The sequence below is a fragment of the Bubalus kerabau genome, chromosome 8 (genome assembly GCF_029407905.1).
Source record: "Bubalus kerabau isolate K-KA32 ecotype Philippines breed swamp buffalo chromosome 8, PCC_UOA_SB_1v2, whole genome shotgun sequence".
Classification (NCBI taxonomy): domain Eukaryota; kingdom Metazoa; phylum Chordata; class Mammalia; order Artiodactyla; family Bovidae; genus Bubalus; species Bubalus kerabau.
The window spans coordinates 108,667,663-108,695,396 of NC_073631.1; the positions used below are offsets into that span (position 1 = coordinate 108,667,663).

General features: G+C 39.6%; 1 protein-coding gene across 1 annotated transcript in view; it reads left to right on the forward strand.

The window, feature by feature from the left end:
* The window catches only part of MGAM (maltase-glucoamylase), a 190,282-nt gene that overhangs the window by 77,529 nt on the left and 85,019 nt on the right, over positions 1-27,734 (forward strand). The window contains exon 43 of the mRNA XM_055589393.1: positions 844-968. Coding sequence (XP_055445368.1) covers positions 844-968 — 125 coding nt within the window. The remainder of the gene's footprint in view (positions 1-843; positions 969-27,734) is intronic.

The following is a 27,734-nucleotide window of genomic DNA, read 5'->3' on the forward strand; positions in this document are numbered from 1 at the left end:
AGAATGAACATCAGGGACCAAAAGTGAAGAAATGTTAGCTTTGCTTCTTGCTTCCAAAGTGGTGATTCTCAGATGGGAGGACTTGCCTGCCAGGGGACACTGGGCAAGTCTGGGGGTATTTTTGGTTGTCACAATGTGGTGGAAGGCGGGGGAGAGGCTGCTGGCCTCTGGGGGGTGGACATTGGTCAACATCCAGAAAGCACAAAACAGCCCCCATAATAGAGTTAGCTGGCCCAGAATGTCCATAGTGCTGAATATGAGAAGCTGGGCTCCAGCTTGAGAATATGTTAGGAAGGAATTGAGATTCATGGCTTGGGGTGAGAGCCACTTCTCCCTGTCACATATGGGGCAAGATCAAGATGTGAAATGTAAAGGAAGATACAGTGACTTAAAGATAAGGATTTGTGAAGCAGGTCCATTCACTTTAATGATTTCTGTCAAGTAGAAGTCAAAGGTGTTAGTGAAGTTGGTGGGAGCAGGGCATGGGGCAGTGGAGGGAGATGGAAGCAGAGTGGGGACCAAGCAAAGGGAAGGTCTGGACATGTCTTTGTGGGGAGTGAGTCAAGAGCCGAATACAATAAAAGGATCGCTCAGCCTCCTCTGGCAGCGCTGCTGGAGGCAGAAACAGGATGTGGAGTGAGGCTAGGGTGAGAGGCAGCTATGGTTGGGATCCTGACCTGGTGTCCTGGCAGCCTGGAGCCCACACAGCAGGTGGTGAGCATAGGAAAAGCGTGATAACCGATGCCAGACAGCAGCAGGTCCCGAGCGTGACAAGATGGCTTGTAGATCATTGTCCAGACAGAGGCGTTCCCTTATCATCCCTGACCTTCTTCTCGCCCACAGGGTGTGGCCATTCAATCCCTGGGTGAGTGGAAGTCCTTGCCAGCGCCTCTTGACCACATTAATCTTCATGTCCGTGGGGGCTACGTCCTGCCCTGGCAAGAGCCTGCACAGAACACCCACTTAAGGTGAACAAGGGCCCCAGATTTCTCCTTTCCATGCCTGTTAACTCAGAGCTGATGAAGCCCAGCAATCTGTGGGCCCAAAAGCAGTTTTACGGGGCTGGCCGAAAAAGTTCATTTGGGTTTTTCTATAAGATGGTATGGAAAAATTTGAAAGAACTTTTTGGCTAACCCAATAGTAAACATTTTTGCTTGCTTGCTTGCTTGCTTGTGTATATTTTAGCCTTTTTTGGATTTTGTACTCTTCAAACAATTCTTAATTAACAGCTATTTGAGATCTAAGTGGGTGAGGTGTTAGGTTTAAATAGTGACATTTGAAATGGAAGTCAAATAGGAGCAACCATGGTTCATGCTAGTTTTAAAAGACTACCCAGGAGCCTGGCATGCTACAGTCCACGGGATTGTGAGAGTCTAGGTGGTTTAGCAACTAAACCACCACCACCACCAGGGACTTCCTTGGTGGTCCAGTGATTTGACTTTACCTTCCAATGCAGAGGGTTCGGGTTTGATCCATGGTGAGGCAGCTAAGATCCCACATACCTCGTGGTCAAAAAACCAAAATGTGAAACAGAAGGAATACTGTAACAAATTCAATAAAGACTTTAAAAATGGTCCACATCAAAAAAACCTTAAAAGACCATCTGGATCATAATTGTCTCTTTGCTAAGAATATTATTGCTAAAAACTTGTGTAAGCCAGATGGAAACTGAGGCTGATATTCCTTATATGCAAGGTTTAAAAATTCTAGGCCTAATGTATAACCTATATATTCTAGACCCATATAATAATTGATAATAGCTGACATCAGGTGAACGCTTGCTCTGTGCCTAGAACTGTACTAATATGGAGATTTGTATTTAGAGATTTTCTATTTTTCCTAACAAAAGGAAAACTAAGCCCTTGGTATCAGTACTGTTATCATCCACATTTTGCAGATTAGCAAAGAGAAGCTTCAGGAAGTTAAATGATTAACTTAGAGTCAACATAGTAAGTAGTTGAACAGAGACTAAAATCCATGTCTATCTAAAATCCATGTCTATCTGATGTCAAATTAAAATCCTTGAAGCCCTATTTATTTGATTGCAAAAATTCAGTTAAAAACTGAAGAACTTAGGACATCTGTAAGCAGAACTCGCTGTACATGCGGAGATTAGGTCGTGAAGGAAGAAAGATTGAAACATTAGGCTTTCCTCACAGTGGGGAAAGAAAGGAAACCAGTGCATTTGCTTGTAGTTCTTTGTAGACGTTGCAGAACTCCTGTGAGCTTATAGAGCCTTAAAATTCCCCTTGATTCATTCATTCATTCCTGACATGAAATTGTCGAGCTTATGGAGTCAGGACTAGAACTAGATCCCAAGTCTCCAGAATCCTAGTACCCAGTCTTTATATCTAGAAGCACTTCCTTTTTGTTTTTATGAAAATGCTTGGTTTGTGGCTGTGGCTTTGTTTTTACCCAATGTCTCTTTCCTACCTCACTGCAGCCGTCAGAAATTCTTAGGTTTCAAGGTCGCCTTGGATGATGAGGGGACTGCTGAAGGCTGGCTCTTCTGGGATGATGGGCAAAGCATTGGTGAGTATAGCTATTCCTCCAATTCCTTCATGTCAATACTAGGTTCCTGGATATCTTATAGGGCTGCAATTTCCTTTTATGTGTTAAGACAATTGTGCATTTTAAAATATAGCCATTTGTTACTCATAATACATGATCTTTGTGCCTCATCTATATGAAGCTTAGTTCAGAATCTCTCACCATTATCTAGTTGTCCTAATCCATTGTGAAAAAGAGCAGTATAAGGAGCTGTAGGGAAAGTTTCTTTGCAGCCAACTGAGCTATACTTCCATATATGGTTTATGTTCAGAGGCAATTCCCTAATTACGTGTTCCACTAAGAAAAGCAATAGCTGTGCTATTATTCGGAGGAGGCGGTTTCTATTAAGAGTTTACAGGAGTTAGTAAACTCCCAGAAGGATGTCTCAAGTACTATTGTTATTTCTATGCCCAGGGGTGTCCAATAGAACTTTCTGTACCAATGGAAATGATCTGTATTTGGGTTGTCCAACATGGTAGCAATTAGGCGTATGTGACTGTTGAGCACTTAGAATGTGACAAGAGTATTTGAGCAACCGAAGCTTAAATTTTATTTGATTGTAACTAATTTAAATTTAAATAGCTACATTTGTCTAGTGGCTGCTATCTCAGACAGCACAGTTTTAGAGGATAGGCAATGCCTTCTGACTAAGTGATAAGGAGCTCCGAAAGAGGCAAGCGTCTAAGGAAGAGGGAGGAAGCCACAGAGTTAGGGTGTGTGTGTGGGAGTACCTGTAACAGTCAGGCTTTGGCTAGTCCACCCTTAAAGATATTCTCCCTGGACCTGTGGCATAAATTAAGGATAAGAACAAAAAGGCTCTTCTCTGGAGACTGCTTTAAAAAATTGCCTAAAACCACTCAAGATTAACTGACCAGTTGTACACCAGTCTTGGTGTTTGTGATGTGGGTGTGCATGCATGTGTGTGCATATATGTGACTCTAGCAGAAGAAATTTGGGAATTTGACTACCAAGAAGTTGGGAATCACAAAAGAGAGAAGAGGATTAAGAATGATGTTAGAAAATGCCATTATAGGAGGGGACTCTGTTAGACCGAGGCATCTATATACACTTGTTTCAGACAATCTGTGTAAACTGAGGTTAGGGGCGGATTCTGACTCATCTCTCTCAGAATGAAAGTCTGTAAAGAAGAAAAATAAAATTTAAAAAGATCATGAACAAAAAACATCCCTACTTTCCCAACCAAGATAGGTAAGCCGTTAGAATTCTAGGGTGTAGTTCCAGGTCATGCTTACTTTGTTGTTTGTTTGCAGATACCTATGAAAAAGGACTCTATTACCTGGCCCACTTTTCGGTCAGCCAGGTGAGTGTGGCTGGGACTATGAAGAGTGAATGTAGAGTTCTGCCAGCTTACTAGGGTGCTGGATGTCGTAGGATATACATCATCACTTAGAATTACTTCACTGTTCACGTTACTAATTTGCATCTTCAGTTCAGTTCAGTTGCTCAGTCGTGTCCGACTCTTTGCGACCCTATGAACCGCAGCATGCCAGGCCTCCCTGTCCATCACCAACTCCCGGAGTTTACCCAAACTCATGTCCATTGAGTCAGTGATGCCATCCAACCAACTCATCCTCTGTTGTCCCCTTCTCCTCCTGCCCTCAATCTTTCCCAGCATCAGAGTCTTTTCAAATGAGTCAGCTCTTCGCATCAGGTGGCCAAAGTATTAGAATTTCAGCTTCAACATCAGTCCTTCCAATGAACATCCAGGACTGATCTCCTTTAGGATGGACTGGTTGGATCTCCTTGCAGTCCAAGGAACTCTCAAGAGTCCTAACCCTAATTTGCATCTTACCCTTTCTCTAGACTTCATATAGAGATGTCAAGTGCTCCCAGGAAGTTTTCTGTGATTAAAACACTCATATTTCATCAGTAACTTAGTCCAATTCACCAATCAAGATGGGCAGACCATTTCAATGTTTTCTAGCCCTTGTTCCTATGTTGCCTTGGAATGATTGGCATGCTTTGTTACTTCTCCACATGTGGAATATAAAGGTTCCTGGTAGCTGAGATTCTTTGTCTCCTTAGAGTTGGGGTGACTCTAGAGACCTTACTGGTGTTTAACCAGTGCAAAGTTGGGTGATGGCTGGCGATAGGAGGCAGAATGTTAAAACCATGGTCTCACTGTGCAAGGTCACAAGGTGGGGACTCTTAAATTGTCATTTCATGCTCTACATTTGTGCCTAAAAAGAGATTGTAAGAAATTTGAACAAATTTCGCTGTTTTTTTTTTTTTTTCCCCCGTCCTCTGGTTTCTTTTGTCTCCAATTGACAGAATATGATGCACAGTCATATAATTTTCAACAAATACATCAGCGATACAAACCCTTTGAGACTGGGCTACTTTGAGGTCTGGGGAGTGGGCAGTGACTCCATTTCCAGTGTCAGCATCTCTGCGAGTGGCGTGGTTATAACACCCACCTTCTCCTACAACTCTACAACACAGGTTTGTGACCAGTTCAAAGTCCAAATGGTATTTCCCAACCCTGAGCTATCGAGTGCAATTCCTGCCTGCTCCCATTCCTAACAACACCCTCTCCTGCAAAGCCTTTCTGGAATCTCTCTGTGTTCAGGGTGACTGGGTGGACAACATAGAAATGAAGGGAAAGTTCAGAGTTTGTCACCATCTGGAATTGATGGTCTGGATCCTTATCTGTCATGTATGTCCTCCTGTCTGCGAACTTAAGGAAAACTTGTCTTTGATCTACTTCTCAAACAGCTTTAACTACTGCCTTTCGTCAATTATAAGACACCCATCAGTTAAAGGTTGCTGCATTTTTTCACGTGCCACAAAGAAAGAAAACAAGATTACAAAAGTATGAGACAATGCTTTCCTCTCACTTAAAACTTCTATTTTAAAAGTACAGAAGCTTTACAAAACTCCTTTAAACAGAGGTTTTTATCATTTTAATATGATATTACAGAGGAAAAGTTGGGTAGAGACACATGGATATTGAGACATCTGCATCAAAGTATTAATAATTTAAAAGAGGTAAACTCTGTATGTGAGGAGATATTAGACATATCTTAGCCAATTTGTATCACACATTCTCTTCGATTTAAGTTTCTATGTAAAATTTTAATTTAGTTTAAATTACTATTTAAATTAAATATTTGCTTTAATATTTAACAATTAAGTAAATTAAATACTGAATTTCATAATTAAATAACTTACATGAAATATTTAATTTAAATTTCTATGGTAACATCTAATTTACTTTATTTTTTTTTAATTTACTTTATTATTTTAACAGGCTATGTGGCATGGAATTGGTTAAGGTATCTCCTCTCTGTTATCAGAGGTATTGGTGATACATCATTTTGTGAAAATTCTTTCACTGCTGTCTATGAAATTTTCTCAAAAGCCACTTATATGTCTTATACAAGTTTTCATCATAGCATTTTCTTTATTTTACTGTCAGTCAAGATTTATATTCGTTTCTGAAATAATCTTGAAGTAGTTTGCAGTCCATCCATTCATAATACCAGTAATAACAATGAAGTTCACACACGCACAGACGAACAGTCGTCAGGAGAGCTACTTGTTCACAGTAATTCCTAGGCTGTTGATTGTGGAACAGATCTTGATTTCATGAATATTAAATATGTGAAAAATCTGCACCTTGGAATTACTGCAGTGTAGTGGTCCTAGTACCGAGCCTCACGGTAAATGGGCTCTTTCGTTATGTACTTGCTTCTTGCTTTGCACAGAACTCTTTTTCTCTCATAATCCTTCCTGATTACAAGGCCTGAAACAAAAGATTTCCTTCAGTTTTGTGTTTTTATTTGTTTCCCTCATGTTTGTGGTTTTCTTGTCAACCAACTTCCCCAACTCTACCAAGAGCTTATAAAGGACTTTGCCCAAGTTTGTTGCTAACACATGAGCTGACTGCTGCATGTGTGGTGAAACTATGGAAAGAATTTGCCTAAAAAAAATGCTGAAATACCGTCTCTTACTGGACAATCATCAAGGCACTATGAGGGAATAGGAGAAGTGGGAAACAAAAGGAGAGCTCCGAGTAATGGAAATGAGAACATTTTCTCCAATTTGTCTGTGCAATTGCTTCTCTGCAGTGGTTGTGTGTTCCATTATTTAGGGTCTTGTCATCTTTTCCCTATCACTGAATGATTTTTGTACTCTAAGGGATTAAGACACAGCCTTCTCACCTGAAAATCTGAGGGTGGTCTGGAAGCTAGGCAATGACTTGTGAAAGTGTCTGTGGATCACTGGCTTCTATCTGTTTTGTTCAACTGCAGGAAACTTCCATCACCAGATGTCCAATACTTTTTCTTTGATTCCCAACAGGTGTTAAATATTGATGTGACCAGCAGAAACATCAGCCTACATAATTTCACTTCATTGATGTGGAGAAGCACGCCGAATTTTTAGAGCAAGATCCTAACCTCAAATGGCTTTGAAACTACTTGTACATTCGGTTGGCCAAAAAACTTCGTTCGGGTTTTTCCTCAAGATGTTACAGAAAAACCTGAACCTACTTTTTTGGCCAACCCAATGCTTCATGCTCATAAAATTATTGTGTGTTGCTAATCAGTGTATACCCAGTATGACTAAAATATTTTCTTAGTTTTGTTTTGTTTGGTCTGTGGTTTAGCCCTTTGGAATAGGCTGGAGGGAGGTGTGGAAAACTATGGGTTATCTTCATGTCTCTGTGTGATTAGAATGTACTGATGGCTCATCATATATTGACTGAAGATGCACTGGGTCCATGATGAAGCATGTGTGCATGTGTATGTGTGTATAATTAGGCGATGGGCCCACTCCTGCTAAATATACAAGCTACAGCTTTCCAGGACAGGTCAGGTCCTGGAGTTAACGAACACCACACACACAAAAAAAATTTACAGAAAGAACATCTGCCAGATGGTTATAAGGAGATGGGTTAGTATGCTAAGAGCATGATCCAAAGGGAAGAAAAGGCCAATACAGGGAAGATAAGTAGGAAAGATGAGAGATAGCAGGTGGTAAGGACAAAAGTGATCATTACAAGTAAGAGGATAATGCAAAAATATGAAGAATAGTAGCCTCATTAGAAGGAGGAAGGAAGAGCCAATTCATGTGAAAGCAAGAGGAGGGGTTAGGAGGAAATTCTTAACACAAGGGAATAGGGCTGGGGTGAGATTTGAGCAGGCGAAGTTGAAGGAAGGAGTTTGAATGTAAAAAGTAACTTATTTTATTTCTTTTTACTGTGGTGTGCTTTGAAATGTGTAAATCTTATTCCTCTATTCTGTGCCTAATGTGCATAACCACAATTCACACAAATGCATGCAATTTATATGCCAAAGGAAAATAAATGAGCAGATTTACAAGAGATTTTGAATTCTGCGGTAATTTGACCATGGGTAATCTCACTTTGGCATTAAGACTTCTTCTTATTCAGCCAACCCTTGGGAACTAGTCTTGTTCTCTTTGGCATCGGAGTGCCTGCAGGGTAATTCACCAGTGGAATGAACAGACCTGTGATTATCCACCCTTTTCCTTATGTCTCTGGCATAGGTTTCTCTTAAGGTTTAGGTTTGTGGGAGAGTGTACTTGGATGATTGTTGTTTTAATCATCATAAAAATTACTATATTGGGTAACATATCAACCCTGGAAAAAACAGAATTTGGAATGGTATTGGTTAAAACACTAGATGGTTAGAATTTGAGAACAAAGAAATTACATACTAATGTTTAACAAAGATATTTAAGTATTACTCGAAAATGAGTATATTGGAGATAGTGTTTACTTTTCTATGTCTTTTTAATTTCTTTTCTTTTTAAAATTGATGTATAGTTGATTTACAATATTGTGTTAGTTTCAGTTGTACATCAAAGTAACTCAGCTATATATGTATATATTAATACATATGTATGTATTTTTCAGATTATTTTCCATTATAGGTTATTATAAGATACTGAATACTGTTTCCACACAGAGAACATGTCCGTAGTAAATCCTTGCTGCTTATCTATTTTAAATACAGTAGTATGTATCTATTAATGCCCCTACTCCTAATTCATCACTCCCACCTTCCCCCTTTCTTTCTTTTTTTTTTTTTTTTTTGATGCCAGGAAGCCAGATTATACTTCTATACTCATGTGTCAGTGCCTCCATAAGGCTACAGAAAGATGACATTATTAACCTTAGTGCTCTAATTATCAAAATAAAAAGCTTTTGGATGAGGGCTTGCACGAATTTAGGTAACTGGTGAAACATGGAAATACGGCCACAGGACCCCTTGATCAAAAAGGTGGGAAACTTGTCAGCTATCCTATGATAAACCCCAGGAGGCTACCAGGAGGAAACAATTATTTACTTGATACTTGAGAAATAGTTCATGTTATCATCAAGGACATATTGGTAGAAATTGGCTCTGTCTGCAACAGAATGCTCAAGAACATTTCTGACTAGAGAATCCTGGTTGCCAAGTTTCTGAGTGAGGCATGGAAGGGTTGGCAACATTTATGGAGTCAAGGGCCCTCTCGGCAGTCTAGTGATACCCGTGGCACCCTCCTGAGAGTGATGTTCTTAAATGCATAAAGTTTCATGCATGCTGTTGGAAAAGAATCTTATTATATTAAAATGTGTGTTCAGTCACTCATTTGTGTCTGACTCTTTGCGACCCCATGGACTGTAGCCCTCCAGACTCCTCTGTCCATGGGGTTCTCCAAGCAAGAATATTGGAGTGTGTAGCCATTCCCTACTCTAGAGGATCTTCCCAACAACTAAGGATCAAACCTGTGTCTCCTGCACTGTGGGTGGATTCTTTACTGGTGAGCCACTGGGAAAGCCCTCTTTATAATAAAATACACTTCTGCAAAATGTTTTAAAAGTTAAATATAGTAATACACGAGGTGTTTTAAAATTATTAAATAACAAGATTTAACTGTGGGTCTAATAATGTCAAAGCTTCAATGTGATGAACAATATTTTGAGATATTTACTACAGTTTCTTAATGTGACATGAAAATATTGTTGATTCTGTTTTTGAAAAACTCCTGTGCACTAGCAAAATTACTGTGCCCCTCATAATCTAAGGAACTTCAGTTAGAAATTGGTGAAAAAAGATATATTTTCCCCATCTATGTTTACAGATTCCTAAGTTATACCTTTTGGAGTTCTGGGGACACCGGTTCAAGAACCTCTTGAACTTCAGGCATGCCAGCTTCCCAGACTTTGGTTCAGCACCTCAGACCCTGTGTAATTGTGACTGGTGCAAGACTTCCCAAGCCTTAGTCTGTCACTTTCTCTTGAATTCATGCATCCTTTTGGGTTTTAAGCAGGCATATGGACAGGAAGATATTTAGTCTAGAATTAGAAAGATTCTGAACAGCTCTAGAAAAGGAGATCGGTGGGGTATTTGGGTCTCACTTAGTTTCTCTCTCTGGAGCAGAGGTATTCTTTTCTGAGTTTAAGGTTGATCCCACCTTGCTCCATCACAGGGGTTAGGTCTGCTGATCAGGGCATTTTGTATGGCTTTTGTCTGAGTGAGAAAATCTCAGAAGCAAGCTTTAGGGTCAGGGACTTCCTTAGGTCACGTTATCTCTCTGGGATGCTGTTTACTTCCTTATCTGCAAAATACTGGTGTTAGACTAAAGCAGTGACTTCCAGATGATGGGCTGTGCAGAGCTTTGGGCTCTTCCTTACCCTCTGAGAGTGGGGAGAAGGCAGAGTAGCAGGGTTCTGAGTGCCTAACTCTGGCTTTGGTCATTCACTAGCTTACATACTGGAACTCTAGTTGAACAAAGGATTTTAAATGTATATTTAAATATATTAAATATTATATATATATATATTTATTTACATACTTAGTATATATTATATATATTTAAAATCTTTAAGTGGAGTATACATGCATGCATCCTTATATATAGCACATATATCATATATATGTAAAAAATTTGAAAATCAGTGTACCAGATCAGCAGTCCTCAAATATTTTGGTTCCAGCACATCTTTACATTCTTAAAAATGATTGCGGATTCCCAGAGCTTTTGTTCATGGGGTTGTAGCTATTGATAGTTATCATATTGAAAATTAAAGTAACTATATTTTCCAAAATAAAAACATTTAGTCAGAAGAGTTGTATAATTTTGCAGTTTTACAAATTTCTTTAAAATCTGGCTCAATGGAGTAAAGAAAGAATTCTCACAGCTGCTTCTACATTCAGTCTTTTGCAATAGCACATTATGTAGCCTCTGGAAAACTCCACCATATGCTCACAACAGAGAGTAAGACAGGCAAATAGCTTCTCGGTGTTTTTATGAAAATAGTTGTACCTCACAAAACTCCTGAAAAGGTCGCTAAGACCTCCCAGAGGTTGATCCCTGGCCCACACTTTGAAGACTACCGCACACAGAGCCATACATTTGTGGCTACCCCAGAGCAGCTCCCCAAACATGGCCCTATGCTTATGACTCCGGTCAGCTATGAGGGAAAAGTCTGGGGTCCTTTTGACATATTTTGTCTTCTACAGGTCATATAATTTCACTTTATCTTATCATGTATGCCAAAATAAAAAATAACAATCCCAAATATTTTTACTTAAAGAGGAAGAAAGTCGTTCTTTTCTATTACAAGCATCCTTGTTATAACATCAGTGACTGTAGATACCCACAAAGACAAGCTTGCGTTGACCCTGGCAGGTATGGTCTGCGTCTCACCAACATCCATCCCCTCCTTGTCTTGGCACCAATGTCACTGAGAGTTTGGCATCTGGCCTTGGAGGATGGGGTCATACATATTGTTGGTTTCTGATCTGAAGATTCCCACCATCGGTTTGCTTTTATCTCTTTCTGAGAGAAAAGAGTTCTGCCAGTATTCCGTTTCCCATGCCTTCTTATTAATAAGCAATGGGAAGATGTTGGCTAACAAACGTGTCTCTTCCCTTCAAAATGTTTGTTACTTTTTCATTGGTTAGCATAAGCTTGTGACCCAGGATCTTGCGGTTGCTAGTTAGCAAAAAGGGATGGCAAAGCTTGCTGTTTTCTGCCCTTTAGGAACAGATAATAGCTGGGATCATCAGTTAACATTTAGCATGAAAGATGTCACCAGTGGGCATGGGGCGTGGGGAGTGAAGTGTAACCGACCACACAAAGAATAGAAAGATCTTGCATAACAATAAATCTCTTGGCTTGATCTTTTGCCAGGATATTGTCCCAATTTGAAATGGGATCCAGGTGCCATTTCCTCTAACAAAGGCTCTCCTGTTTTAAAGCAAAAGATAAGGTGTATACGTCATTTCAGGAATTTATAGAGGCAGAAACCAACCAAGTTTCTGTGTGTGTGTGTGTGTATGTGGGTGTGTACTGGTCATACACTGAACATTTGAAGCAAATAAACTCCTATGGGTACTATATTACTTGTGTGTTGTGTGTGTTCACCCTTTGCAACTCCAGGATCTGTACTCCACCAAGCTCCTGTCACCATGAGATTTTCCAGGCAAGAACACTGGAGTGGGTTGCCATTTCCTTCTCCAGGGGAATCTTCCTGACCCGGGGATAAACTCATGTCTCTTGTGCCTCCTGCATTGTCAGGCAGATTCTTTACCTGTAGTGCCACCTGGGAAGCCCTTAGTTATATTACTTGGATGCCCTCAAAAGATGGTATACCCCTATATATTGCTACATATAGAATATGCAATAGCCTCATATGTTGCTGGTGTGAAGGTAAAATGTTGCCACTACTTTGAAAAACTTCTAGAGTTCTTCAAAAAGTTAAAGCTAGAGTTGCCATATGACTCAGAAGTTCCACTCCTAAGTATAACCCCAAGAGAACTGAAAATATACATTTACACAAAACTTGCACATGTATATTCACAGTAGTATTGTTCATAACAGCTAAAAAGTACAACCAACCCAAATGTACATCAACTGATGAGTAAATAAACAAAATTTTGCTACAATCTGTATCATCCAGCCATAAGAAGGAGTGAAGGGGACTTCCTTGGTGGTCTAGTGGCTAAGACTCCATGCTGCCAATGCTGGGGGCATGGGTTCCATCCCTGGACAGGGACTAATATCCTATATGCTGCATGGTGTAGCCAAAAGAATAAAAAATAATAATAATAAAGTACTGATACCTGCCGGTACTGATACCTGCAACAACATGAATAAACTTTGAAAAAGTTATACTAAGTGAAAGAAGTCAAATGGCCACGTACTGTATGAGTCCACTTACATGAACTATTCAGAATAGGCAGATCCATCAAAACAGGAAGCAGATTGGCAGTTGCAGGAACACAGGAGAGGGAAGGATAAGGCTTCTTTTTGGTATGAGCAAATGTTCTGGAATTACATAGTTGTGATGATTGCACAACTTTGTGAATATACTAAAAAATCACTGAACTGTACACTTTAAAAGGATGAGTGTCATGGTATGCAAATTATATTTCAAATTTAAAAAAAAAAAACCTACTTTAGTTAGTGTAAGAAGAAACAAATTTTTAAAAAGATATTAGTGACTCATTGACACTCCAGGAGGGCTAGAGTATCACGTCTATAAGCTATGTGGTCAGAAAACAGCCACAATTACCTAGTGAGATAATCTATTGCCATTTCTTTTACCACATGTCTGGAAATTTGTACCCCAGATCTGGGCATAGGATTCTACTAGGTCCCTGTTCCTGCTGACTCTGAAATGTGTCTCTCCACCATCTTGGATTCCACATGACACTTCCCTCTTCCCTCTACTTTCTTCAGATCACAGGCATAGACCATTGGCCACCCCTAGGCACCTCACCTCTACCTTGGCTAGAAGGAAGACTGTGAAAGAGATTGTCTAGCATCTTCCTTGGGGAGGCAGACTTCTCAAGATGGGAAGCTCCTGAAATGATACAGAAGCTTTTTAAAAAATTATTATTATTATTTTATTTTTTACCATGCTGCATGGTTTGTGGGATCTTAGTTCCCTGACCGGAGAAAGCAATGGCACCCCACTCCAGTACTCTTGCCTGGAAAATCCACGGACAGAGGAGCCTGGTAGGCTGCAGTCCATGGGTTGCTAAGAGTCAGGCACGACTGAGCGACTTCAGTTTTACTTTTCACTTTCATGCATTGGAGAAGGAAATAGCAACCCACTCCAGTGTTCTTGCCTGGAGAATCCCAGGGGTGGGGAAGTCTGGTGGACTGCCATCTATGGGGTCGCACAGAGTTGGACACGACTGAAGCAACTTAGCAGCAGCAGCAGCAGCAGCAGTTCCCTGACCAAGGATCGAACCTGTGTCCCTGCAGTAGAAGTGCTGAGTCTTAACCACTGGACCACCAGGGCCAGATCTCTTGACAAGGCTTATAAAGATGCTGAGCAGTCAGAGAGCATAACAAATATCTAGTAGCAGTGCCTTCCCACTTGATTTAATAAAAAACTGAGTTATAACAAGAGAAGCTGGGGAGATAAAAATGGAGAGAGAAACGGATGAATGAAGCATTATTCATTCTTTCACATCCTCACTCAACAAAGAGCTGTATATTTAAAAATATCAGTGGACATTGGGTCAAATGCTAAATACAGGAGATACAGAGCTGAATAAGATGATTGAGACCCCAGTTCTTAGGCTACATGGACAGACAAACGAGTATAATAGAAGGTGACAAGCAAGTAATCGGATATGAACAGGAACACAGAAAAGACAAACTATTAGAAGAAACCCCGCCTTCTCCCTTTTATTTGCAAAGGGAGCTTTCCTCCCGTCACAAGGAAAATGAGGGACTTTTTATGGTCTTTTGGCAACTGCACTCGTCTCCTCCAATTGCCACTCACTTTATAGGGCAATAAATCGATCTTGGCAGAAGCTGACTACATCAGACTGATCACCTTTGCTCAGTGCTCCTCAAGAACCACTGAAGGACAGACACAGCACATAAAAAGATACGGCTATGAGGTGAGTGCTTTTCCCTATGCAGGTCGTTCTTTGGACAAGCAGTGTCCCTTTCTTCTTGTACTGGCTGGAGAGGAGAGCTGTGTGTGTGTGTGTGTGTGTGTGTGTGTGTTTGGGGGAGAGTCTTGTGTAAGAGGGTCCTCTCTCCTGGAGAGAAACCAAAGAAAGAATAAACAGATGGGCTCCTTCTGGTCACTAGCTGAATGTGGTGTAGATTGGGAGAAAGGTGAACTTGTCTCTTTGGGCAGAGAGGGAGATGGTTATTCAATCCTTAAGGGTTTTGGAAAAATTGCCAGGATTTTTATTATTCTAAAACGTTGTTTGATACAGAAAAGTAGCTTTGGGCCGGGAGGGTATCTAAGCAGGGAAGAATTTCTACCTTCAGGAATCCCTACTCCTACCCTCTGCATGGATGACAATGGTTGCAATAGCTGGAAAATTCCCAGGGTTGTCCCCAGAGTGTCTGAACCTCTGGGAATTACAGGTGCTGAAACTGCTTCTCCACAAGGATTAAGGAGCTATGGAAGAGGTGCTTGCTTTTGATTTGAGGAGGCTGGAGAGAAAAATCTCCCCATGGAGAGAATTAAGAGAGATTTGGAGGAAGAGGCTAACTGATGGATAGTGTGTTCACTGTGGTAGTGAGTCCTGGGTGGAATGGAGGAGGAACTAGTCGGGTTATTGTGAACATGTGGGCTGGGTCATTCAAATTTCTCTTACTGCCTGAAACTCCACCATCGGAGAGTTGGCCTCTAGAACTTCAAGCTCTTCAGTCTAGGAGACGTTGTGGAGAGAGTAAGACTGTGCGTGTGTGCTCTCGGTTGTGTCTGACTCTTTGCAACCCATGGACTGCAGCTTGGCAGGCTCCTCCATCCCTGGAGCTTTCCAGGCCAGATTACTGGAGTGGGTGACATTTTCTTCTCCAGGGGATCTTCCTGACCCAGGGATCTAACCCAAGTCTCCTCTGTCTTCTGCATTGGTAGGTGGATTCTTTACCACTGAGCCAGCTGGGAAGTCTGAGAGTAAGAATATTCAAATTCTAATTTAAGAAGCGGGGCATTTCAGTTTTTACATCAGTTCCACAACTAACTGTGATTAGACAAAGTTCCTTAACTTTCCCTTATAAAATAGGAGTCATGACGCCTGCCTGACCAACCTTGACATAAGAATTTTATGGAAACATAGTCATATGAGATATATCTTATGGGACTGAGAGTAACTCTTTGAATAATTTAGGCCAGTGGCAGACACCTGACAGATCTAGGCAACTAGGAAAGAATGGAGAATAAAGAATCCTTAATAAACCCCAGCTTCAGTCCCAAACCCCAGTCCTCAACTCCATGTTGGCAAGTTGGCTGTAGATCTTTACTCCTCACTCCCATTTCACAGTTAAGGTGCTTCTTTTCTTGGCTTATTAAATATTAACCTAAAGGTAGACTCAGATGAAAAGTGAAGCTATACGCATAAGAAAGTGCTTGCAGAAATGGTCATGGCATTGGGCTGGGGTTGAGAAGACCAGGGGTGTGGGGGAATGGAAAGTTAAAGGAGAGGCAAAGTTAAAAAGAGAGAATTCTTTATCTCTATCAATTTATAGATTGTCACTGCATAAATGTTGGTTTGGTGCAGCTGAAACCCAGGGAATGAAGAGGCTGGGGGGCTGGTCATGGGAGGTGTCATGAAGACCTTTGGTTACACAGCTAAAGAATTTGTATTGTTTTCTGGCGAATCACTGAAGACTTGAATACAAGAGAATAAAATGATCTTGTTCATGCTCTAGAAAGATCAGTCCAGCTGCAGTGTGTTCAACGGATTTCAGGAGCAGGGAGAGCGGAAGCAGGGGGCTATGGGGAAAGCGGTGGTGACAGTTCGGGCCAGAAATGATGGTCTGAATAGTGTTCCCAGTAGGAATGGAAAGGAAGGGGCATATTTGAAAGATATCGGTAAAGTATTTGACTGAACTTGTAGCTGGTTGTGAGAACTAACAGGAGAGGAGTCAGAAAAAGTTTCCAGGTTTTTGAAGACATTGTGATTCTGTTCCTTAAGGTATTAACTGTTTGAGAAGGAGCCAATTGGCAGAATTGGTGAAGCTAGGACTGGGCTATGGGGAGAGATGATTTCATGTTTAAACAACTTGAATTTAAGCTTGTGGGAAATCCAAATGAGACATCTAACAAACAGCTGAATATATGAATCCAAATCTCTGAGCTAGAAATACAGGTTGAATTGTCCTCAGATATTATACAAAGTCACAGGAGCAATGAAAATCACTAAAGGAGAGTGAGCAGTGGCCCCATGATGAAATACAGGGAATGTCGCATTTCACAAAATAGGAGACTACAAAGAAAATTGAAGAGAAGCCAGAAGAGTAGGTAGGAAATTAAGACTGAGTGATATCAAACGATCCAAAGCTGAAGAATTTTACAGAGGAGGAAGTGGTTGGGAGGGCTGGGTGATTAAGACAGTGCTCTTTGTATTCAGCAGCTAAACCCCTAGTGATCTTGGCAGGAGCAGTTTTAGTGGGATGTGAGAAACAGAATTCATGCCATTAATATGAGAGGAAGGTAATGCAGAATGCATGGAATTATCATTTTGGAAAGCTGCCAAGAAAGGAAAAAGAAAGCTATAATGGTCTAGAGAAGAATACAAAGTCATCAACAGAGTTTAAGGTGAACTTTTTGGCCAGCCAGCCTAATATTTATGAGAGGAAAGAGCAAATTCAGAAGGAGAGATGGATAATATAAGAGGAAAGAAGCGTACTTGGTTGAATAAGAAGTTTGAAAAATTCAAAGGCTCTGAGATCTAGAGAATAGATACTAAGATTATACTGAGACAAGAAGAGGAAAAACTCTTTCATTGCAAAGAGAGAGAAAAGGACCAGAACTTACCCAAATATGGATAATTTTTATAGAAAAGCTCGAGTTGAGAAGCAGGGAGATAAAATAGTTGCTGCAAAATAGTTATCTTGTCTGGAATATTGGAGATAATATGGGAAATACACATCCAAAGAGTTGAAATACCTGTCAGTCAGTATGAAAACTAGGATAAGAATTTGAAGTTCTTTGATTCCTAGTTCAGTTCACACCCTCTAAAATACCAAATATTTTAAAAGTTGTATCTATGCCTGATGTTTAGAACTTGGGTCTGGGCTCAATATTCAGAGCTACTGTTAGCCACCACATTTACATGGATTTGTGTGCCATGACCATACAAGTAAGCATTATATTGAAGATCAGGACTAGTTTCATTTCTGTTACCCTATTCTTAAAAGCCTTAGTAAGCTCTAAACAGTTAAACACCTCAGCATCACCGGCATAGGAATTGGAATAAGAAGACTTGGATTCAGGTTTTGTTACTTTCCCCCTCTCTGAGTGGACCTTCGTTTCTCTGCCCAGGGAGGGTGTGAAGATCAAAGTGGCTTTTGGGGCCATCTCAACCCTTCCTGTCTCTCCCATGCTCTGTTCCACTCCTCCTTCCCTCCCTTCAATTCTTTATGTCTGATGTATTTTTCCTTAGACAGTAATCGATCCCTTTGCAGACAAAAAGGACAAGAGTCCTACATGTGTTGGATGCACTGACCAGAGTTTCTTGGAGACACTGTGCTGAGCTGGAACAGATATGCCTGGATTGCATAAAGAGGAATGCTGATAATCATGTCAGCTGGCAAGGAGTTGGAGACTAATCAGGATGCCTACCTATTCTTTTGGAATGATGGGGTTTTGCAGTTTACTTTAATCCTGTTGCCTGTGTTCATCTAGATGGCGAGGAAGCTTAGTGCATTGGAAATCCTCCTGATCTTCTTCATCATAATTGTACTTGCTGTAGATATCCTCTTTCTGATGCTTCTGTTGGAGAAGTCTTCAGGTAAGGGAGATGCTTGTGGCTATTGGATTGGAAGGATTGAAACAGAAGTCCCCTCAGGATGCCAAAGACATCCTTTTATTTCTTTATTCCTCAGCATGCCACCACATGGCATTATTCACAGTCTATATCCACAATTAATTTAGATAAATTTCCAAATGCTCTGTTCTTGTTCTACAACTATACCTAAAATGAAATGCTAGTAATATTCAAGGTCTTCCAAGTCCCATTTGATGTAATTTTAGCAAAATGCAAAATGAGACTCATCAGAAGCCTGTCCTTTAACCTAGAGTCATGAATGAAATAAAAAAGTCTTTAAGAAGTATAGTTAACAGTGCCCAGTCCCTTTACATTATGGAAAAAGAAATTGGGCTACAGTAGAGTTAGGGACTGATTAACTTGGCCTAAATATGTCAATTACAATTCGCCTCCAGCCCATGTTCTGATAAATGCCTATGATTTCTTCATGGATACCTTTGAAATTCTTCTCTCATAGAAACATCCCACAGAATGCCTTCTTTCCTTCATCTGAGCCACCAGGGAAGCCTTCCCTGCACACATTATACTCCAAATAATAATATACACAATACAAAAATCTTTTCTTAAAATGAATTTGAGGTTTACTCTGCTTGATAAAGCTCACTATATCAATATAGATTTAGTGTGTAGTGAAAAGAACCTGTACCCATAGCATAATCCTACCTATTCATTCTTTTCACCACTCTTCACAGTAAACATTGAGGTATTTTCTAGGAACAACTATGATTTTGTGAGATGATATGAAAATATATACAGGCCTTCTTTCCATGGTGTAGTGGTTATCACATTCACCTTATACATGAAAGTTCCCCCTTCCCAGGTGGCACTAATGGTAAAGAATCTGTCTGCCCATGCAGGAGACATAAGAGACGAGGGTTCGATCCCAGGGTCGGGAAGATCCTATGGAGGAGGAAACGGCAACCCACTCCAGTATTCTTGTCTGAAAACTCCCATGGACAGAGGAGCCTGGCAGCCTACAGTGTGGGGCTCGCAAAGAGTCGGACACGGCTGTAGCAACTAGCACGTGAAAACCATAACTCAAAATGGATCAAAGTTCAAAATGTAACAGCCAAAACTATAAAATTCTAAGAAAAACATAGGCATAAATATCAATATTTGTGACCTTGTGTTAGGCAACAGTTTCTTAGATATGATACTCAAAAAAAAAAGCATAGCAGGCAAAAGATAAAAAAAAAGAGCAAATTGGACTTCAAAATAAAAAAAATTTGTGCTTCAAAGAACACTATCAAGGAAGTGAAATGACAATCCATTAAAGGAGGAACATATTTGCGAATGATGTGCTTGAAAATGGTCTAGCATTCAGAATACGTAAATCTTATGATTCAAAATTAGAAGAAAAATAATCAAATTTCTAAAATGAGCACAGGAGTTAACAGGCATTTCTTCATGGAAGGTCTATAAATGGCCAATAAGCCATGAAAATAACAGTCAATATCATCAGTTGTTTGGGAAATTCAAGTCAAATGAAATATCCTTTACACCCACTAAAATGAAAGTGCAAGTTGCTCAGTTGTGTCCAACTCTTTGCTGCCCCATGGACTATACAGTCCATGGAATTCTCCAGGCAAGAGTACTGGAGTGGGTTGCCATTCCCTTCTCCAGGGGATCTTCCCAACCCAGGGATCAAACCCCGGTCTCCTGCATTGCAGGCAGATTCTTTACCAGCTGAGTTGCAAGGGAAGCCCCTTCCCTTGTGGAAGGAAACAGTCAATAAGTGAAAACAACCCAAATGTACATTAACTGATGAGTAGATTTTAAGAAGTGTTATATTCATATCATGAAATATGATCCAGCCACAAAAAAGAATCAAGTACTATTAAACGCTGCAACATGAATGAACCTTGAAAATATTACACCAGGTAGAAGCCAGATGTAAAAGGCCACATATTTTATGATTCTGTTTATATGAAATGTTCAGAATAGGCAAATCCATAGAGACAGAAAGTAGATTCATGTTTACCAGGAACTGGGAGAAGAGAGAAATGGGAAGTGACTACTAATGAGTATATGGTTTCTTTCGGGGTGATGAAAATGTTCTGGCATTAGATGGTCATCGTGGGACAACTTTGTAAAATATTATAAGCCATTGAATCGCACACTTTAAACACGTGAATTTTATGGTGTGTGAATTATGTCTCAAAAAACTCCCAGCAAAACAAAAAGTAAACGTGTGGAACCCTTGGAGAAGTGTTAAACATTCTATGCAAATGTAGATCCCAGTTACTAGCGATTACTGACTGGAGAATTGACTAAAGTCTAGGACTGTTTCTTCTCTAGGACTGTGAGTACACGCCACATTTTCAATTTCATCCTTTAATTTCTCTGCAGGTGCTTTATTTGTTCCAGAGTGCCCAGAAATCCCCGAATCAGAAAGGATAGACTGTGCCCCTGGCCAGGAGGTGACAGAGGTCAGAGAAAAATGGTCCTTGCTGTGGGCCTGCTGGGTTTTATTGAAAAGAGGAGTATGTGCCATGGGGAAAGGGTGGTGATAGAGTGGATTATGGGCCTCTTGACTTATTCGGAGTACTTTCTTTCTTGCCTGATGAAATGAACAGCTGCTGCTGCTGCTGCTAAGTTGCTTCAGTCGTGTCCGACTCTGTGCGACCCCATAGACGGCAGCCTACCAGGCAACACCAAGGAAATCAGGGAAGCAGCCAGGAGTAAAAGGAAGAGGAGGAGGAACTAACAAAAGGGTTGGCCGTGGGGTCTGAAGTCCAGAGTAGAGCGAGAGTTCTCCATGTTGCTGAATGTATCCTACCATGATTCCAAGGAGTCATGGAAAGGTTAATGTTTGAGGGCTTGAATTCACATTCCTGGAGAATAGAGGCCATCAAGCATATATAAATGACTGAGTTGTTGTAGAGCCTAAATGACTTGTTATAATAAGAATCTTCTGAAATCATGTTATTGGCAAGTCATCCCAAAGAACATATGTTAGAAAACAGATTTTCTACTTGAGTAGTTTCCATAAGAATGTCAACTATTGGAAACCTTCTTAATTGTAACTTAATGACTTTATCATAAAGGTATACATATTTAGACTGTATTTCTTTATCTCATATTCTATATTCTACATCCCATAATTAGGACTGCATTAAATTTTAGGTTTAATTTAGGTAACAGTGACATAATTTTAAACCTTCTCATTTTAAAAACATATTCAATACAACCTCTTTTCATTTCAACTCTTTTATACATATATGCATATTTCTCAACTGTCTTCATATATATTTCGTTCAGTTCAGTTCAGTTCAGTTCAGTCGCTCAGTTGTATCCGACTCTTTGTGACCCCATGAATCGTAGCAGGCCAGGCCTCCCTGTCCATCACCAACTCCAGGGGTTTACCCAAACTCATGTGCATCAAGTCGGTGATGCCATCCAGCCATCTCATCCTCTGTCATCCCCTTCTCCTCCTGACCCCAATTCCTCCCAGCATCAGGGTCTTTTCCAATGAGTCAACTCTTCGCATGAGGTGGCCAAAGTATTGGCGTTTCAGCCTCAGCATCAGTCCTTCCAATGAACACTCAGGACTGATCTCCTTTGGAGACAGGGATCAAGACCATCCCCATGGAAAAGAAATGCAAAAAAGCAAAATGGCTGTCTGAGGAGGCCTTACAAATAGCTGAAAAAAGAAGAGAAGCCAAAAGCAAAGGAGAAAAGGAAAGATATAAGCATCTGAATGCAGAGTTCCGAAGAATAGCAAGGAGAGATAAGAAAGCCTTCCTCAGCGATCAATGCAAGGAAACAGGAAAATGACAGAATGGGAAAGATATATTTCATTACAGATGTATTATGAAATATTTTTCCTACATGTTGCATATATAAGGTTTCTGTTGTAAATATAGTTTATTATATTTGCTAACTGGTGCTTCTTTTATTACTAAAGATTATTTTAAATTTATCAAATATTATTTATATTAAATATTATATTTATTAAATTTTATTATATATTATATTGATATAATATATTATGCTATAACATATTATATTAATTATACAATTTGACCAACTTAAATTTCTCATTGTTTCTAAAGTGGTTTATATAGCTCATTTTATTGTCATTGAGTATATATTTATATGGGCTTCCCTGGTGATTTAGATGTAAAGAATCTGCCTGCCAATGTAGTAGACCTGGATTCTCCCCTGAGTCGGGGAGATCCCCTGGAGAAGAAATGGCTACCCACTCCAGTATTCTTTCCTGGATAATCCCATGGACAGAGGAGCCTGGCTGGCTATAGTCCATGGGGTCTCAAAGAGTCAGACATAACTGAGAGACTAATACAGCAACCCTTATAGTTATACCCTAGGCAAATAATTATACAATGAAAAATCCAGTTCATAGGATTTTTATCTTTATTATCTTCCATGATAATACAAAAATGTTTTCTCAAAATATTTGTACCAATTTACATTCCCTCATGAGTTCATTTGCTCTATATCCTAACCTACTCTTCGTATGTTTTTCTTTTTCAATATAACTGTTTTGTGGCTTTAATTTGTTTGTTCCTCATGACTAATGAAGTTAGACACTTTCATACCCTGATTGGCTAGATAGATAATCATATTTGTGAAGGGTCTTTTCCATTTCTTTTTTTGTCTAGTTTTTTATATTGGGATGTACATATTTTTCTTATCACTTTATAGTATTTACATATTTTGGATGCAAAATCTTTTGTCATATAAATTTTAAGTATTTCCTTACACTGTGGTTTGACTTTTAACACTCTTCATGGTGACTTTTGATGAAAAATTTTTTAATTTTAACAAACCTACTTTATAGTTAGTGAATTTTGTATTCTACTTAAAAATTCTTGCTTACTCCAAGGTTAGAAAAATGTATTTCTATTTTTTTTCTCTAAAGGCATTGTTGTTTTTATCTTCCACACTGAGATCTTAAAATAAGTCTAGAGTTGACTTTTGTGTATGGTGTCAGGTAGGAGTCCAGAATATTTTTTTTCTTGAATTTCTAATAGACCCATCACTGCTTACTGAAATTACCATCTTTCACCCTCTGCATTGTAATGCCACCTTTACTATAAATCATATATCTTTGTTTATGTTGATCTATTTCTAGAGTCTCTTATTTTGTTCCAGTGTTAGTCTGTCTGCTGTTTTGCTAATTTCACATTACCTTCATTACTGTTAGTCAGTCGTGTCCGACTCTTTGTGACTCCATGGACTGTTGCCCTCCAGGCTCCTTGTCCATGGGATTCTCCAGGCAAGAATACTGAAGTGGGTTGCCATTCCCTTCTCCAGGGGATCTTCTGGACCCAGGGATCAAACCCAGGTCTCCCGCATTTCAGGCAGATTCTTAACCTTCTAAGACACCAGAAAAGCTCTTTATTATAGCTTTAAAGTAAATCTTGGAGCTTCCCTGGTGGCTCTAATGGTAAAGAATTTGTCTGCAATGTGGGATCAGCAGAGATGCGGCTCGATCCTGCGTCAGGAAGATCCCCTGGAGAAGGAAATGGCTACCCACTCCAATTTTCTTGCCTGAAAAATCCCATGGACAGAGGAGCTTGGTGGGCTATAGTCCATGGGGTCACAAAAGAGTCAGACCAGACTAAGCAACTAAACAACAGCAACATAGTAAGTCTTGACATGTAGTTGAGTAAGTTCTCCAAATCATTCTTATTTTTCTTTAAGATTGCCCTGCTTATTTTTGACCCTTTAGATTTTTGAATTAATTTTAGAAGCAGCCTGTCAGTTTCCTCTCAAAACCCACCATAAATTTGATTCTGATCACATAAAATTCATAGATTAATTTTGGGAGAATTGACATCTTTATAAGTGAATATTCTAATCCGTGAATGCAATATATTTTTCTACTTACTAAGATTTTGGTTTTGAGATTTTTGGTACAGAGGACTTATAAGTTTTTTCCAAAATTTTTCTAAGTACTTTATGTTTGATTTTATTTAAATATTATTTTTAATTTTCCATTTAGCTCTTGTTGGCATATAGATTTAAAGTTGATTTTTTAAATATTTGCTGATCTTAAAACAGAAATCACACAAATTTACTTATTAATTCTCCTAGTCTGTCTATGGCCTCTTGGATTTTCCTTTTACAACAGTGTTACCTGCAAATAATGACCATTTAAGATTTTCTCAAATGTACATTTTTATCCTTGTAACACTAAGGATACTTTTTCATTCTAATTTTTCTGTATACTTTGGGATATGCAGCTATAGTAGGTTTTAGAAAATGGAGACTGATTTTAAATAATATAAGAAATAACATTTCAGTAAACATTAAAAATAAAATATAAAATGTTAAAAGTAAAAGTAAAATGTTAACTCTAAAGAGGAATCTCTGATTTTGAAAGAAGTTGGCTACACATCATTCACAGAATTAAAGCATCTATCAGAGACTCTACTGAAAAAAAATCCTTGCCTCAAATAGAAGTTCAATAAGATAATTTCCAAGCCTATTTTCAGTTCTCAAGTTCCATTAGTCAGTAATTTCTGAGGGCAAAATGACAAAAATCTATGAGAAAGACAACTGAAGAGTACTCTTTAGAAAAGTTTGGTGCTAAGGAAAGCATAGAGATAGATTTGTTATGAGTCAATTGCCATAATCCAGGTGTGATTTACGAGGATCTGTGTTATTGTGTAACTATGGAAACCAAAAAGGCCATATGTATATCTCAAAGGTTTCACTTCACTTCTGGTGTCTGGGATACAGGAAGTGCCTTAAAACTGAGACAGGAATGTTAGGGCAGACTTCATGCAAAAGTGTTGTGTTTATCTGACTGTATTGGATTTCTTGTCTTACCTGTTTTTTTTTTTTTTTTTTTTTTTATAAAGGTTGGTAGACTTTGGAACAATTTATGGCAATGTAACTGATCTTTTGAACTTTAAAGATCTCAGCCTCAGAGGTAGCAGGGCTACTTAAATATCTGTCTCAGATTTAGGAAACTCAGCAGCCTAGAAGTTACCCAAAATTCCCAAACTTCTCTACTGATCCCTTCCAACCTATTTTGTATTTAAAGAGGATGAAGCAGGAATATCGGTTATATATTTGGAGAATTAGTAAGTACTTTTAAGGAGATTGTATGGCTATAATCTAATTTTTGTTCCATCTAAGTTGTGTCTGTCCTTTATCGAGCCCATCTTTGCATGAAATGTTCCCTTGGTATCCCTAATTTTCTTGAAGAGATCTCTAGTCTTTCCCATTCTGTTGTTTTCCTCTATTTCTTTGCATTGATCCCTGAGGAAGGCTTTCTTATCTCTCCTTGCTACTCTTTGGAACTCTGCATTCAGATGCTTATATCTTTCCTTTTCTCCTTTGCTTTTGGCTTCTCTTCTTTTCACAGCTAAGGCCTCCTCAGACAGCCATTTTGCATTTCTTTTCCATGGGGATGGTCTTGATCCCTGTCTCCTGTACAATGTCACAAACCTCCATCCATAGTTCATCAGGCACTCTGTCTATCAGATCTAGTCCCTTAAATCTATTTCTCACTTCTACTGTATAATCATAAGGGATTTGATTTAGGTCATACCTGAATAGTCTAGTGGTTTTCCCTACTTTCTTCAATTTCAGTCTGAATTTGGCAATAAGGAGTTCATGGTCTGAGCCACAGTCAGCTGCCAGTCTTCTTTTTGCTGACTGTATAGAGCTTCTCCATCTTTGGCTGCAAAGAATATAATCAATCTGATTTTGGTGTTGACCATCTGGTGATGTTCATGTGTAGAGTCTTCTCTTGTGTTGTTGGAAGAGGGTGTTTGCTATGACCAGTGTGTTCTCTTGGCAAAACTCTATTAGCCTTTGCCCTGCTTCATTCCATACTCCAAGGCCAAATTTGCCTGTTACTCAGGTGTTTTTTGACTTCCTACTTCAAGAAAATTAGAGATATCAAGGGAACATCTCATGCAAAGATGGGCTCAATAAAGGACAGAAATGGTATGGAGCTAACAGAAGCAGAAGATATTAAGAAGAGGTGGCAAGAATACACAGAACTGTGCAAAAAAGATCTTCATGACCCGGATAATCACAATGGTGTGATCATTCACCTAGAGCCAGACATCCTGGAATGTGAAGTCAAGTGGGCCTTAGAAAGCATCACTACGAACAAAGCTAGTGGAGGTGATGGAATTCCAGTTAAGCTATTTCAAATCCTGGAAGATGATGCTGTGAAACTGCTGCACTCAATATGCCAGCAAATTTAGAAAATTCAGAAGTGGCCACAGGACTGGAAAAGGTCAGTTTTCATTCCAATCCCAAAGAAAGGCAATGCCAAAGAACGCTCAAACTACTGCACAATTGCATTCATCTCACACGCTAGTAATGCTCAAAATTCTCCCAGCCAGGCTTCAGTGATATGTGAACTGTGTACTTTCAGATGTTCAAGCTGGTTTTAGAAAAGGCAGAGGAACCAGAGATCAAATTGCCAACATCCACTGGATCATGGAAAAAGCAAGAGAGTTCCAGAAAAACATCTATTTCTGCTTTATTGACTATGCCAAAGCCTTTGACTGTGTGGATCACAATAAACTGTGGAAAATTCTGAAAGAGATGGGAATACCAGACCACCTGACCTGCCTCCTGAGAAATCTGTATGCACATCAAGAAGCAACAGTTAGAACTGGACATGGAACAACAGACTGGTTCCAAATAGGAAAAGGAGTATGTCAAGGCTATATATTGTCACCCTGCTTATTTAACTTCTATGCAGAGTACATCATGAGAAACGCTGGGCTGGAAGAAGCACAAGCTGGAATGAAGATTGCTGGGAGAAATACCAATAATCTCAGATATGCAGATGACACCACCCTTATGGCAGAAAGTGAAGAGGAACTAAAAAACCTCTTGATGAAAGTGAAAGAGGAGAGTGAAAAATTTGGCTTAAAGCTCAACATTCAGAAAATGAAGATCATGGCATCCGGTCCCATCACTTCATGGGAAATAGATGGGAAACAGTGAAAACAGTGTCAGACTTTATATTTTTGGGCTCCAAAATCACTGCAGATGGTGATTGCAGCCATGAAATTAAAAGACACTTACTCCTTGGAAGTAAAGTTATGATCAACCTAGATAGCATATTCAAAAGCAGAGACATTACTTTGCCAACAAAGATCCATCTAGTCAAGGCTATAGTTTTTCCAGTGGTCATGCATGGATGTGAGAGCTGGACTGTGAAGAAAGCTGAGCATCGAAGAATTTATGCTTTTGAACTGTGATGTTGAAGAAGACTCTTGAGAGTCCCTTGGACTGCAAGGAGATCCAGCCAGTCCATTCTAAAGGAGATCAGTCCTGGGTGTTCATTGGAAGGACTGATGCTGAGGCTGAAACTCCAATAATTTGGCTACCTCATGCAAAGAGTTGACTCATTGGAAAAGACCTTGATGCTGGGAGGGATTGGGGGCAGGAGGA